This window comes from Bombina bombina, chromosome 3, assembly GCF_027579735.1.
Source record: "Bombina bombina isolate aBomBom1 chromosome 3, aBomBom1.pri, whole genome shotgun sequence".
NCBI classification, from domain to species: Eukaryota; Metazoa; Chordata; class Amphibia; order Anura; family Bombinatoridae; genus Bombina; species Bombina bombina.
In genome coordinates this window covers 1,094,645,074-1,094,661,670 of record NC_069501.1, presented here as the reverse complement: position 1 = coordinate 1,094,661,670, position 16,597 = coordinate 1,094,645,074, and the positions used below count along the sequence as shown (strand labels likewise).

The 16,597-nt window shown below is 36.1% G+C and overlaps 1 protein-coding gene across 1 annotated transcript in view; it reads right to left on the bottom strand.

Annotated features, from left to right (window-relative positions):
- TRPC4 (transient receptor potential cation channel subfamily C member 4) overlaps window positions 1–16,597 on the bottom strand; it is a 424,617-nt gene that overhangs the window by 203,253 nt on the left and 204,767 nt on the right. The window contains exon 3 of the mRNA XM_053708416.1: window positions 13,999–14,329. Coding sequence (XP_053564391.1) covers window positions 13,999–14,329 — 331 coding nt within the window. The remainder of the gene's footprint in view (window positions 1–13,998; window positions 14,330–16,597) is intronic.

Here is a 16,597-nt window from a genome sequence, read left to right as displayed (position 1 = left end):
TAAGAGTTTTATGGGCTAACGCCGTAGCATAAAACTCTTAATTAAAGTGCTAAAAAGTACACTAACACCCAAACATCGCAAACACTAAAAAAAAATTGTTTAACCCCTAATCTGCCGAACCGGACAATAAATATATTAACCCCTAAACCGCCACACTCCCGCATCGCAAACACTAGTTAAATATTATTAACATCTTGTATCAATAGTATCTCTCAGCGCTCATAATATCCCAATGATGCTTAATGATAGATGGGGTACCTAGCTGCCCCAAAAAATGGTTAAGAAATGTTAATTGTATATCAGAAAGCGCCTAATTGAAGGCTATGGGAATTAGGTTTGGGAAATACCGTGTATATCTATATTCCAAATATGATTAATTCTCATATGTGTAGGAATGTATTCCGGAATACTGTATAGAAATATATACAATTTATTTCTTCATACAATTAATTAAAACATATAATAAAACATATAATAGACATACATTTAAAAACATGGATCCATGTGAAAGTGTGCAATTATAATAGATTACGATCTTGGTTCATGAAAGACAATAAATTAACATAATAGTTCCTAAATTATTCTCTTAAAATCTCTAAAAATTCTTACAAAATTCTTACAAGATTGTTTAAAACATATAATCCGTTGTAGTCCCTAACCGGTTAGGGTGATTTGATATTCTCAAAAACAGTTTTTAGTCTCTTATTTGGTGTAACTTCATTAATAAAAATGTGAGGCAAAAAAATGTGAAGCAAAAAAGTGTGAAACACAAAATTTCTTTGAGTGTTGTAATGGTGATGAAAAAATGTTTTGAAAAAATGTGAAAAAAGATTCTAAAATAGATTCCAAAAAACTTTTAAAATCGTGAAGTCCAATATTTGAATTAGAAATAAAATCAAAAAAATCAAAAATCAAAAAGTAAAAACTAATATAATAATCATAAAGTTCTTCCGTGTTTTAAATCCAAAATGGTGGTTTTGGTGGTTGTGAAATACCAAATGTGTTAAAAAATATGGAGAAAAAAAGAATAAATGATGAATTAAATCCAAATCCTTATCAAATAATAAGTCTGTGATTTATGTGGGTGTGAAAAAATATAGTTGGTGTGAATCTTCCTTCTCCTTAACAAATGGTTTGTTGTTGATATATTGATTCTAAGGTATTCGGTCTGTGATGAAAGACTCTATCCTTATCAAACCCGAAAATTGTTAATGGGGATTGAACCAGCAGAATCTGTGCAAGTCAAATTAATGGGGTGGTAAGCAAGTCTTTATATCAGTGAAGAATTTTGCAATGAATAACAGCTTTATTTTGTCGAATGATCATGCTGTTTTTTCTTCTCACTAATGTTTCTGCCCCCAGAACAAAACAATCCTTTTTTGCCTCACATTTTTATTAATGAAGTTACACCAAATAAGAGACTAAAAACTGTTTTTGAGAATATCAAATCACCCTAACCGGTTAGGGACTACAACGGATTATATGTTTTAAACAATCTTGTAAGAATTTTGTAAGAATTTTTAGAGATTTTAAGAGAATAATTTAGGAACTATTATGTTAATTTATTGTCTTTCATGAACCAAGATCGTAATCTATTATAATTGCACACTTTCACATGGATCCATGTTTTTAAATGTATGTTTCTATTATATGTTTTATTATATGTTTTAATTAATTGTATGAAGAAATAAATTGTATATATTTCTATACAGTATTCCGGAATACATTCCTACACATATGAGAATTAATCATATTTGGAATATAGATATACACGGTATTTCCCAAACCTAATTCCCATAGCCTTCAATTAGGCGCTTTCTGATATACAATTAACATTTCTTAAATATTATTAACCCCTAATCTGCCTGCTCTAACATCGCCGCAACCTACCTACACTTATTAACCCCTAATCTGCCGCCCCCAACATCGCTGCCACTATATTAAAGTTATTAACCCCTACACCTAAGTTAAACCCTAACACCCCCTAACTTAAATATAATTTAAATAAATCTAAATAAAATAACTATCATTATTTAAATTATTCCTATTTAAAACGAAATACTTACCTATAAAATAAACCCTAAGGTAGCTACAATATAAGTAATAGTTACATTGTAGCTAGTTTAGGATTTATTTTTATTTTACAGGCAACTTTGTATTTATTTTAACTAGGTACAATAGTTATTAAATAGTTATTAACTATTTAATAGCTATTTAGTTAAAATAAAGACAAATTTACCTGTAAAATAAAACCTAACCTATGTTACAATTACACCTAACACTACACTACAATTAAATTAATTCCCTAAACTAACTACAATTAAATACAATTAAATACAATTTTCTAAAGTACGAAACCCCCCACTAAATTACAGAAAATAATAAAATAATTACAATATTTTTAAACTAATTACACCTAATCTAATCCCACTAATAAAATAAAAAAGCCCCCCAAAATAATAAAAAGCCCTACCCTATACTAAATTACAAATAGCCCTAAAAAGGGGGTTTTGCAGGGCATTGCCCCAAAGTAATCAGCTCTTTTTTCTGTTAAAAAAAGTACAATAATCCCCCAACATTAAAAACCACCACCCACACACCCAACCCTACTCTAAAACCCACCCAATACCCCCTTAATAAAACCTAACACTAACCCCTTGAAGATCACCCTACCTTGAGAAGTCTTCACCAGCCGGGCAGAAGTCCTCAACAAAGCCGGGCGAAGTGGTCCTCCAGACGGACAGAAGTTTTCATCCAGGCCGCATTTTCCATCTTCATCCATCTGGCGTGGAGTGGGTCCATTTTCAAGACATCCGACGCGGAGCATCCTCTTCAAATGAAGTCCAACTGAAGAATGAAGGTTCCTTTAAATGATGTCATTCAAGATGGCGTCCCTTGAATTCCGATTGGCTGATAGAATTCTATCAGCCAATCGGAATTAAGGTAGAAAAAATCCTATTGGCTGATGCAATCAGCCAATACGATTGAAGTTCAATCAGCCAATAGGATTGAGCTGGCATTCTATTGGCTAATTTTTTCTACCTTAATTCCGATTGGCTGATAGAATTCTATCAGCCAATCGGAATTCAAGGGACGCCATCTTGGATGACGTCATTTAAAGGAACCTTCATTCTTCAGTTGGACTTCATTTGAAGAGGATGCTCCACGTCGGATGTCTTGAAGATGGACCTGCTCCACGCCGGATGGATGAAGATAGAAGATGCCGCCTGGATGAAGACTTCTGCCCATCTGGAGGACCTCTTCTGGCCAGCTTGGATGAGGACTTCTGCCCGTCTGGAGGACCACTTCGCCCGGCTTCCTTGAGGACTTCGGCCCGGCTGGGTGAAGACTTCTCAAGGTAGGGTGATCTTCAAGGGGTTAGTGTTAGGTTTTATTAAGGGGGTATTGGGTGGGTTTTAGAGTAGGGTTGGGTGTGTGGGTGGTGGGTTTTAATGTTGGAGGGGTATTGTACTTTTTTTCACAGGTAAAAGAGCTGATTACTTCGGGGCAATGCCCCGCAAAAGGCCCTTTTAAGGGCTATTTGTAATTTAGTATAGGGTAGGGCTTTTTATTATTTTGGGGGGCTTTTTTATTTTATTAGGGGGATTAGAGTAGGTGTAATTAGTTTAAAAAAATTGTAATTATTTTATTATTTTCTGTAATTTAGTGTTTGTTTTTTTCGTACTTTAGATATTTTTTTAAAATTGTATTTAATTGTATTTAGTTTAGGTAATTAATTTAATTATAGTGTAGTGTTAGGTGTAATTATAACTTAGGTTAGGATTTATTTTACAAGTAAATTTGAATTTATTTTAACTAGGTAGCTATTAAATAGTTAATAACTATTTAATAACTATTGTACCTATTTAAAATAAATACAAAGTTGCCTGTAAAATAAAAATAAACCATAAGATAGCTACAATGTAACTATTAGTTATATTGTAGCTATCTTAGGGTTTATTTTATAGGTAAGTATTTAGTTTTAAATAGGAATAATTTAGTTAATGATAGTTATTTTATTTAGATTTATTTAAATTATATTTGTTAGAGGGGTGTTAGGGTTAGACTTAGATTTAGGGGTCAATAACTTTAATATAGTGGCGGCGACGTTGATGGCGGCAGATTAGGGGTTAATAAGTATAATGTAGGTGGCGGCGGTGTCTGGAGCGGCTGATTTTGGGTTAATAATATAATGTAGGTTGCGGCAATGTCAGGGGCAGCAGATTAGGGTTTCATAAGTATAATGTAGGTGGCGGCGGTGTCTGGAGCGGCAGATTAGGGGTTAATAATATAATGTAGGTTGCGGCGATGTCGGGGGCAGCAGATTAGGGGTTAATAAGTGTAAGATTAGGGGTGTTTAGACTCGGGGCTCATGTTAGGGTGTTAGGTGTAGACATAAAATGTATTTCCCCATAGGAATCAATGGGGCTGCGTTAGGAGCTGAACGCTGCTTTTTTGCAAGGGTTTTTTCAGTCGGCTCTCCCCCATTGATTCCTATGGGGAAATCGTGCATGAGCATGTTTTGCCAGCTCACCACTACCATAAGCAGCGCTGGTATTGAGGTGAGATGTGGAGCAAAATTTTGCTCTACGATCACTTTTTTGCGGTTAAGGTGAGCGGTGAGGGAAAACTGCTCCTTAGCACCGCACAGCATTACCGACAAAACTCATAATCTAGGCGTGAATTTCCCCCTATTCATCCATTATGCATGTCTGCGCAACTGTACAGGGCCTTTGTTGCCTTATTTTGGGCTTCATAATAATAATTCTCAATCAGAGACAGTTCAGGACTGCAGGCAGGTCATGCTAGCACCTGCACTTTTTGTAAATGCAATCATGTGCTTGTAATCCAGACAGAATGTGGTTTGGTGTTGTCCTGCTGGAAAATGCAGGGACTCCCTGGAAAAGACATCTGGATGGCAACATAGTTTGCTCCAAAGTGTATGCATATCTTGCATATCTGCATTAATGATGCCCTCACAGATGTGCAAGTTACCCATGCCATGGGTACTGACTCACCCCCATACCATGACAAATTCTGGATTTTGGACCTGATGCTTAAAACAGCTTGAATGGTCCTTTTCCTCTTTGGCCCAGAGAACACGACGGCTGTTTTTTTTTCAAAAACTATGTGAAATGTTAACTTGATGAACCACAAAACACAATTTCACTGTGCTACCGTCCATCTCAGATATGACCGAGCCCAGAGAAGTCAGCGGCGCTTCTGGACCGTGTTGATGTAGGGCTTCTGCTTTGCATAGTAAAGCATTAACTGGCATCTATGGATGCAATAGCGATTGGTGTTGACTGACAAAGGTTTACCAAAGCATTCCAGAGCCCATGTCAGGATATCCATTACAGACTAATAGCAGGTTTTTGAGGTAGGGACATCTGAGGGATTGAAAATCACATGCATTCAGAAATTGTTTTCGGCCTTGCCTTTTACGCACCGAGATTTGACCGGATTCCTTGAATCTTTTAATTATATTGTGCACAGCAGAAGGTGAAATGCCCAAAATCCTACTGATATTTTGGGGGGGCATGTTGTCCTCAAAGTGTTGGATTATTTGCTGACACATCTGTTGGCAGATTGGCGAGCATCGACCCATCCTTGCTCTTGAAGGACTAAGCCTTTTTTGGAGGCTCTTTATATACTATGATTACACGATTGTCTCACCTGTTTCATATCAAATTCTTATATCAACTTGTCACATCGCTATTAGTTCTAAATTGCCCCTGTCCCAACTTTTTGGAATGTGTTGCAGTCATCAGATTTAAAATGAGTGTATATTTTAAAAAATACATTCAATTCACAAAGTAAAACATCAAATAATGTGTTAATAATGTTTTTTCAATATAGTGTTAACTTTTTCTGTATTGGGGTTGTATTATTTTTTTCAAATCACCCCACCGTACAGGAGTATTATATATATTTACTATCTATATTACCTAGTTTTATACACCCCACCAGTTTTCATACTAACAGCACTACTTGTGGTTCCATTAGTGCTCCTTGAGTCCCGGTTATGGGACCACCACACTTGTACTAATATATAAAAAATAAATATATTTTTCATGGTTTAAGTTATTTGAGTGGAAAGGGCTCCAAAGTATGTATGTATGTGTGTATATATATATATATATATATATATATATATATACACAAATATACATATATATAGAAATACATTTCCACACACATATGTGTGTGTATATACTGTATATATCTATATATATATATATATATATATATATATACACAGTATCTCACAAAAGTGAGTACACCCCTCACATTTTTGTAAATATTTTATTATATCTTTTCATGTGACAACACTGAAGAAATTACACTTTGCTACAATGTAAAATAGTGAGTGTACAGGCTGTATAACAGAGTAAATTTGCTGTCCCCTCAAAATAACTCAACACGTAGCCATTAATGTCTAAACCACTGGCAACAAAAGTGAGTACACCCCTTAGTGGAAATGTCCAAATTGGGCCCAATTAGCCATTTTCCCTCCCCGGTGTCATGTGACTCGCTAGTGTTACAAGGTCTCAGGTGTGAATGGGGAGCAGGTGTGTTAAATTTGAAGTCATCGCTCTCACACTCTCTCATACTGGTCACTGGAAGTTCAACATGGCACCTCATGGCAAAGAACTCCCTGAGAATCTGAAAAAAAGAATTGTTGCTCTACATAAAGATGGCCTAGGCTATATGAAGATTGACAAGACCCTGAAACTGAGCTGCAGCACGGTGGGCAAGACCATGCAGCGGTTTCACAGGACAGGTTACACTCAGAACAGGCCTTGCCATGGTCGACCAAAGAAGTTGAGTGCACATGCTCCGCATCATATCCAGAGGTTGTCTTTGGGAAATAGACGTATGAGTGCTGCCAGCATTGCTGCAGAGGTTGAAGGGGTGGGGGTCAGCCTGTCAGTGCTTAGACCATATGCCGCACACTGCATTAAATTGGTCTGCATGGCTGTTGTCCCAGAAAGAAGCCTCTTCTAAAGATGATGCACAAGAAAGCCTGCAAACAGTTTGCTGAAGACAAGCAGACTAAGGACATGGATTACTGGAACCATGTCCTGTGATCCGATGAGACCAAGATAAATTTATTTGGTTCAGATGGTGTCAAGCATGTGTGGCGGCAACCAGGTGAGGAGTACAAAGACAAGTGTGTCTTGCCTACAGTCAAACATTGTGTTGGGAATGTCATGGTCTGGGCCTGCATGAGTGTTGCCGGCACTGGGGAGCTATAGTTCATTGAGGGAACCATGAATGCCAACATGTACTGTGACATACTGAAGCAAAGCATGATCCCCTCCCTTCAGAGACTGGGCTGCAGGGCGGTATTCCAACATGATAACGACCCCAAACACATCTCCAAGATGACCACTGCCTTGCTAAAGAAGCTGAACTGAAGATAAAGGTGATGGACTGGCCAAGCATGTCTCCAGAACTAAACCCTATTGAGCATCTGTGGGGCATCCTCAAACAGAAGGTAGGGGAGCGCAAGGTCTCTAACATCCACCAGTTCTGTGATGTCATCATGGAGGAGTGGAAGAGGACTCCAGTGACAACCTGTGAAGCTCTGGTGAACTACATGCCCAAGAGAGTTAAGGCAGTGCTGGAAAATAATGGTGGCCACTCAAAATATTGACACTTTTGGCCCAATTTGGACATTTCAACTTAGGGGTGTACTCACTTTTTTGCCAACTGTTTAGCCATTAATGGCTGTGTGTTTAGTTATTTTGGGGGGACAGCAAATTTACACTGTTATACAGGCTGCACACTCACTACTTTACATTGTAGCAAAGTTTCATTTCTTCAGTGTTGTCACATGAAAATATATAATAAAATATTTACAAAAATGTGAGGGGTATACTCACTTTTGTGAGATACTGTGTGTGTGTGTATGTATATATATATATATATATATATATATATATATATATATATATATATATATATATATATATATATATATATATATATATATATATATAAAATATAGCCCTTTCCATTCAAATACCTTTTCATATACCATGCACCTTTTAACCCTTATAAAAAATGTTATTCATATTTATATGAATACATTTTATCAGATAAGGTATATCTTAGTTTTCGTTCAAGCTAACAAGTTTACTTTCATCTTGTAATATACGGTCAAGTTAGCGTGGTCGCGATATTGCTTATAGTGACATGCGCAAACAATAGCTTGCCACTTGTAATCTAGCCCACAGAATTTGATCTAGTATCCTAAAAATGTTCTAATGACATAATGGATGCTCTCTATAAAAGGATACATTGCTCATACTTCACACCAGTATATCACTTTTTTCCCTTAGTCTAGTTACAAATTCTTATTTCAAACTGGTAACTCTGGTGTTGCTGCTAGCATTCTCATTGTAAATGAAGACTGCTGTAAACCATCTGTTGAGTACCATCACTAATGTAAAAAATGACATTTTAAATGAATTTATATTCATTATATTGATTGTGTAAGACAAATTTAAAACTCACACCTCAATGATTCATAGCTAAGGAAACCCATACAAATATTATGATAATCTACAAAGTATTTCTTAAGGATTTATGAGACTGCTGCTTTAATTCTCAAATACATGAGTGTATTAGCCATAAATAGGACAATGATGGGTGTGTAGTCCCATTGGATCATCATTATGTTCATATCTCCATGAATAGTTGCTCAGTTAAATGAAACATAATGTTGTTCAAAGGGCCTCCAAGCCAATTTCAATTATTTTAAATATCAGGGAATGCTGCTGATTAAATTGTGGGAAAACTGCAGATAGATAGATAGATAGATAGATAGATAAATAGATAGATGATAGATCTTTGCATGCATAGACATTTCATTTTGCCATATCTAGAATGCACAGTAAGGAAATGATTAAAATTGCATCACTACAGCAACATCCACATTTCTTTTCCTGTCATTATGTTTAAAATTTACATTTGTCTGCTTGTTTGACTCTGACACAAACATTTGCTCAGAATATGAACGCTTCAAGCGTGCACATCAATTTTGAAATATACTAGATATTTACATTGTACCATAGAGGACATAATGACTTCAAAGGAAATATGTAAATATTTTTTTTTAAACAAAAAAGCAATTATCAATTAATTTACATTCTCAAAAAACATCCATCTGCAGTTACGTAGCTCAGTACTTTTTCTAAAAATGGGATGCTACTATAGTACTCAATTTACTTCAGTTTATCTAGAAGCATGCCCAATAAAGCACCAGTCTTCTGGTCTCTAACTTAGTCCCCTATTACTCCAGGTCACTGTTCTTGTCTCTCTTCTATATGCAATATCACTTCCATTGTCACATTTTTTATTGGCTGCCAAAAATGCAGTCTAGTTCTTTACCCTCCAATTTAATGAAGGGCCACATTCTAGGTAAAAGTGAAGCACAGGACAGGATACAGTGAAAGATCATTAAGGAAGGGGTCTGTGACTAAAGGAGTGTTTGCAAGGCGTAGCAGTCTATTGTAGGTATGTGGTTGACATAAGGGCTTCAGAGACAGAAATAGGAGTCAATTGTGGGTATGCTGCAGGACCAGCAGTCTGCTCTGGTTATGTCGCTACCAGGGGTACTGCAAAGTCAGGAATCTGCTGTGGGTCAGTGGTGTCTCTAGGGATTAATTATTGGGGGGGCATTTACCAGAGACCCACCTGTGTTTTGTGAATGATGCAGTGACAAGAGGAGAAGGACCGGGCTTTCAAAAGGGTGGAAATGTGTGAGGCCAGTAGAGCGGGAGGAAGCCTGGTGGGAAACTGAGTGGTGATCTCAATTGGGGGGGGGGGGCTAGTTGGGAGGCTAGAGCCCCCCTGATGAATCCACTGATGTTGGTATGTGTCTAACAAAGTTGCAGAAATTTAGGAATCTGATATGGGTATGTGACTAACAGAGATGCATCAGGTCAGGTGTCTGATTTTGTTAAATGGCTAACAGAGATGCATCAGGTCAGGTGTCTTCTGTGGTCAGTCTGCTGTGGGTATGTGACAAACAGAGGTGCTTCAGGGTCTTAAAGCTAAATACTTACCTGTAAAATAAACCCTAATATAGCTACAATATAAATTATAATTATATTGTAGCTATTTTAGGATTAATATTTATTTTACAGGCAACTTTGTAATTATTTTAACCTGGTACAATAGCTATTAAATAGTTAATAACTATTTAATAGCTATCTAGTTAAAATAATTACAAAATTACCTGTAAAATAAATCCTAACCTAAGTTACAATTAAACCTAACACTACACTATCAATAAATTAATTAAATAAAATACCTACAATTACCTACAATTAAACCTAACACTACAATATCAATAAATTAATTAAATACAATAACTACAAATAAATACAATTAAATAAACTACTAAAGTACAAAAAATAAAAAAGAACTAAGTTACAAAAAATAAAAAAATATTTACAAATATTAGAAAAATATTACAACAATTTTAAACTAATTACACCTACTCTAAGCCCCCTAATAAAATAACAAAGCCCCCCAAAATAAAAAAATGCCCTACCCTATTCTAAATTACAAAAGTTCAAAGCTCTTTTACCTTACCAGCCCTTAAAAGGGCCTTTTGTGGGGCATGCCCCAAAGAAAACTGCTCTTTTGATAGGATTCTATCAGCCAATCGGAATTAAGGTAGGAAAATTCTGATTGGCTGATGGAATCAGCCAATCAGATTCAAGTTCAATCCGATTGGCTGATCCAATCAAACAATCAGATTGAGCTCGCATTCTATTGGCTGATCGTAACTTTGTACTTTAGTTAGTTTATTTAATTGTATTTATTTGTAGGTATTGTATTTAATTAATTTATTGATAGTGTAGTGTTAGGTTTAATTGTAACTTAGGTTAGGATTTATTTTACAGTTAATTTTGTAATTATTTTAACTAGGTAACTATTAAATAGTTATTAACTATTTAATAGCTATTGTACCTGGTTAAAATAATTACAAAGTTGCCTGTAAAATAAATATTAATCCTAAAATAGCTACAATATAATTATAATTTATATTGTAGCTATATTAGGGTTTATTTTACAGGTAAGTATTTAGCTTTAAATAGGAATAATTTATTTAATAAGAGTTAATTTATTTCGTTAGATTTAAATTATATTTAACTTAGGGGGGTGTTAGGGTTAAAGTTAGACTTAGCTTTAGGGGTTAATAAATTTATTAGAGTAGCGGTGAGGTCCGGTCGGCAGATTAGGGGTTAATACTTGAAGTTAGGTGTCGGCGATGTTAGGGAGGGCAGATTAGGGGTTAATACTATTTATTATAGGGTTATTGAGGCGGGAGTGAGGCGGATTAGGGGTTAATACATTTATTATAGTAGCAGTGAGGTCCGGTCGGCAGATTAGGGGTTAATAATTGTAGGTAGGTGGAGGCGACGTTGGGGACGGTAGATTAGGGGTTAATAAATATAATATAGGGGTCGGCGGTGTTAGGGGCAGCAGATTAGGGGTACATAGGGATAACGTAGGTTGCGGCTGTGTACGGAGCGGCAGATTAGGGGTTAAAAAATATATACATGGGTCAGCGATAGCGGGGGTGGAAGATTAGGGGTTAATAAGTGTAAGGCTAGGGGTGTTTAGACTCGGGGTACATGTTAGGGTGTTAGGTGCAGACTTAGGAAGTGTTTCCCCATAGGAAACAATGGGGCTGCGTTAGGAGCTGAACGCTGCTTTTTTGCAGGTGTTAGGTTTTTTTTCAGCACAAACTGCCCCATTGTTCTCTATGGGGGAATCGTGCACGAGCACGTTTTTGAAGCTGGCCACGTCCGTAAGCACCGCTGGTATTGAGAGTTGCAGTGGCGGTAAATTATGCTCTACGCTCCCTTTTTGGAGCCTAACGCAGCCCTTCTATGAACTCTAAATACCAGCGGTATTTAAAAGGTGCGGGCGAAAAAAAGCCAGCGTTAGATTCGCGGGTCATTACCGACAAAACTCTAAATCTAGCCGACTGTGTTTTATAAATGTAATATTCGAATTCGAATGTGACATTCGATTCGAATGTGATATTCGATTTGAATGTGACATTCGAAATAGTGTTTTTAGTCTACAATTGTGTTTTATAAATGTAATATTCTAATTCGAATGTGATATTCGAATGTCACATTCGAATTCGAATGTGACATTCGAAAACTGTAAATAACATTCAAAAATCGAATTTTTAAGAATATTCGTTCTTATCAACATTCTATTATGTAAATCGAATTTCTACAATAACATTCGTTCTAACATTTGAATTTGGATATAAACACATTCGCCCATCTCTAGTCATCAGGGTATCATATGTATTTATTTGAAGTCAAAGGATTTTTTAAGAGCTGGGCCAGTTTTCTCTCTCTATCTGTATAACCCCTCCTGGTTGCCATCTAGTTTTAAAAACCACCCCTACACAGGTGTTATAAAATGGGCTGGCATAAAAGATGACATTTCTTACTGAAAAAGAAATTCAAGAGAAGGCAGCAATATACTGAAAATAGCACGACAGTAAAGAGGTGATTTTAATTTCTGCTGTATCTGAATCATGACAGTTTAATTATATGTGGGCTATCCCTTTGAGCTATCAGCTTAAGATTATATTGAATCAAACATCAATTCGAATTTTAAAATCATTGTCTAAAATATTACACTGTGCTTCCTAATATCAGCATCAATGTTTATCTTTAATACTAATTTCAGATATACATACTTTCAAAGTATAAAACACAATGTAACAAATGGCACTTACAAGTTCTGATGAGTGATCAATGACACAAGTATCGAGCAATTTGATTAGTTAGTGATAGTTTAAAATGTATATTTGAATCAGATTGACTGATGTCATAAATCATGTGATTATGCATATTCCAATCAAAAGTGGTTGAAAAATTCACTAGTGTGTGGGTTGTTTAGGAGTTTGTGTCATAATTGGTGCGAAAAGTGTTGCGTCAAAATTGGTGTGAAGTGGAGAGTGTGACTTGTATTATATGGCTTAAACATGGTGCACATAGATTTTTCCCAAAAAATAAAAAGTAAGTTAGCTATATTATGTTGTGTATTTATTTCATTTTTATTTTTATATCTATTAGTGCGACAGGTTTGGGGCAAAACTTTGCAACAAATTTGGAGAAATAATATTATCCCCTTGCTTTGTAATGAGAGGCAAAGTTGTAATATAATCCATAAGTAGCAAAGTATTTTTCATTTTTATCCCTATATCTACTAGTGCACCAAATGTGGAGCAATAACATAGCATCAATCTGCATCGGATTGAGATTGCAGGAGCGTATATTACGTCACAAATTTCAACATTTGATGATCTTGACGTTTTGATAACTACGGCGGATCAATCTCACGACAAATGTGATACAGGATTCAAGCGTATTTTCAGTTGACGCTTTGATAAATATCCCCCTTAATGTAATCTCTTACAATTGCAGTATGTTTTGTATAACTAATGAACACATTGAGGCCTATTTATCAACGGTCTGGCGGACCTGATCCGACAGTGCGGACCTCGCTGAATTCCGTATTCAGCATTGCACCAGCAGCTCTTGTGATTGTGGCAATTTCTGTCTGCCTCATTAGAGCAGGCGGACAGGTTATGGAGCAGCGGTCTTCAGACCGCTGCTCCATAACTTGCATTTTTGGCGAGTCTGAAGACTCGCCAGAAACACGGGCCATCAATCTTGATAGATATGCCCCATTGGCTACAGGGGTGATCAGCACAGATTGGGTGTTTTATTGTAATCTATTTTTTGTCTGAACTCTATATTCTATCAGTCATCATGGAATGCTTTATTTATAAACTGTTTAGAATGCAAACTAATTTCTATTTTTTTCAATAAATAGTTCTGCAATAATCAAGTAAACAATGCAAATAATATGTACTTGTCTTATAGTAACTAAAACAGATGCATTTAATCTGAATCACTGTATATTTTTTAGTAATGCATTTACCCAAAACCCACGGTAATATCATCCACTCGACACAAGTTGGCGGAGGTCCTTGAAGCTCTTTTTTGATAGGAAGTTGTGAAGCAAGCAGAAGGAGGAATAGAAAAGTCAAATATGATGCTGTATGGCAGATGAATTTGATGAATGGCTTCCTGATAAATAATCCCAAGGTGCTTTTAGGAGCTACCAGGTAGAGTATAGAGAAGACCGGAAAAAGAAGTCCTACTATCACACATGTCAGCATCTTTACTGCCCAGTGGCGTCTTCTCCAACCAGGGAATTCATCATACCAACGAGAAGCAAGCAACTGCTGGCAATTTGGCTGGGCAACAAACTGAAACAAAAAAAATGTAAAGATAAATTAACCTAAAAAAAATGTTCTCTAGTGTTCATGATCAAACAGCAATTAAACATTAAAATATTTTTTTGCATGAAAAAAAAAAAATGAAAATAAGTTAATACTGATATTGAAGCTAACAGGAAATACATATTTGTGCACAAATTATTGCCTAGGGATAGCCTGCTGATAAAGAGAACTCTTTTATTGGTGGGGCAGAACACTACCTTCACAAGCATAAAAACAAAAACTGCATCCCATTTTAAATATGCAACAAAAATATTCATTATTCATTTCCTATTTTACTCTCTCTCTCTCTCTCTCTCTCTCTCTCTCTCTCTCTCTCTCTCTCTATATATATATATATATATATATATATATATATATATATATATATATATATATAATAAATACAGAATGAACTCTCTAGATTTACTCTATATTTACAACATCACAATCTTTATTGTGAAAGTTTTTGTCTGAAGTAAGTCTTGAAAATATTCACCATCGGGCGGACAACTTCTCAACTTGCGAAGCTGTCCGCCACCGCCTTTGTTACATAATGGCAGCGCATCTGTTTGTCTGCTGGTCTGTAGGTATCATTACACACTCCTTGCGACCAATCGCGTGACTGAAGGGGCTGTCAATCCCCGAGAGTGAGCGAGCTCTCTGTGATTTTCCCTCGCCACTTCAGAGGTGGTGTAGGGTGTAAAAGGCAGCTCTCGCTGCTTCGTACATGGAGCCTAGAGTGTGCATCCAGTTGGATTTATTGTTAATATTTAAGATTGCACTCTGGTCCAATGTAGTTTTTTTGTTTGTGAGAGAGTGCTTCTAAAGATTTGTATATACATATATATATATATATATATCCAAATGTTTGTCACCAAGCACTCACGTTTGTTTAAGTCGTCTGCCTAGGTGCGGTGCATATAAATAAATACACTTGCAGCAATGATGGAGACCGCACTCATAGGACTTATAAACATTCACCTTAGTGATATTTAATAGCGTAACGTTACACTATTAAATATCACTAAGGTGAATGTTTATAAGTCCTATGAGTGCGGTCTCCATCATTGCTGCAAATATATATATATATATATATATATATATATATATATATATACATAGTTTTAAGATAACAACTAATTGCACTACTCATATATCTGTGACCCGCTCAATTTAAATCCCCTGATTATTTAGTATTTATCAGGAAAAATTGTGCTCGGGGGGAAAAGAAAGCATGAATTGTTTTAAGAAAAAAGAAAATATGTTAGACCGTTGGCCCACACTTGTTTCCCTGTTTCCAGCACCAGAGCATAAGGTCTATTATATCCTAACCATTTTAACAGTGATAGTAACAGCCACTAAATAGGGTTCCCTAAAGCCTCCTAAACAACTTAAACAATTCTATACTATTACAATGTTACAAAATAAGATTGATACATTGATATACTAAGTGATTACTTTATTGCTACAAGAGATAACACAGACATTTATTGCAAATTACTAAACGTGGGCCCACTGTAGATTATCGGTATACCGAAAAAATTTCAGCTGACTGAGAAAAGAGTTCCTTAAAGGGTATTGATGTTTAAAGTCCCATACAGCTTGTCTGATAACTTATGCACCACATTTACGTTACTTTGTTGCAATCTTCAGTGGGAGATTATGGCAAGGTACTTTAACACTCACGGGTATTTAACACTCACAGGTATTTATATTCCAACAGTCACAGCTTTAGTTATATTGTAGGTATATGCAGAAAACTGAGTCATTATCACTTGTCTCAAATGCTCAACTTGTATTGCATGCAAACAACGCCTCACCAGGTAGGCTTGTAGTACTCCTCCCTGCTTATTATTTCAAGCAAGTTGTGAACGCCGCTTAATCTTATCCTGCGCTTACCTTGATTGCAGATCCTCAATGACTTTGCTTTCATTCCTACTTACAAGACAGCTGTAGTCGGTAACCTCCGTTCTGTTCCGCTTCTATGGCGGTTTCCCATCAGTGTACCTGCTACTCAACCACTCCTGTGATTCAATATCTCCGGTTAGCAAACAACATAGAGGGTACAGCTGTTACCCTCACAGAAACTGAATGCTTCTAGCTAGCGACGCGCGTTTCACCCTCATTGATGTGTCAAAGAACAGGGCTTCATCTGGCTTGTTTCTCATTCGTCAGTTACCTGACTTTTAAGCCGTACAATTTCTCCGCCCATACAGGTGAAATGAAAACGACACCTTAGAATATATTCATTCATAT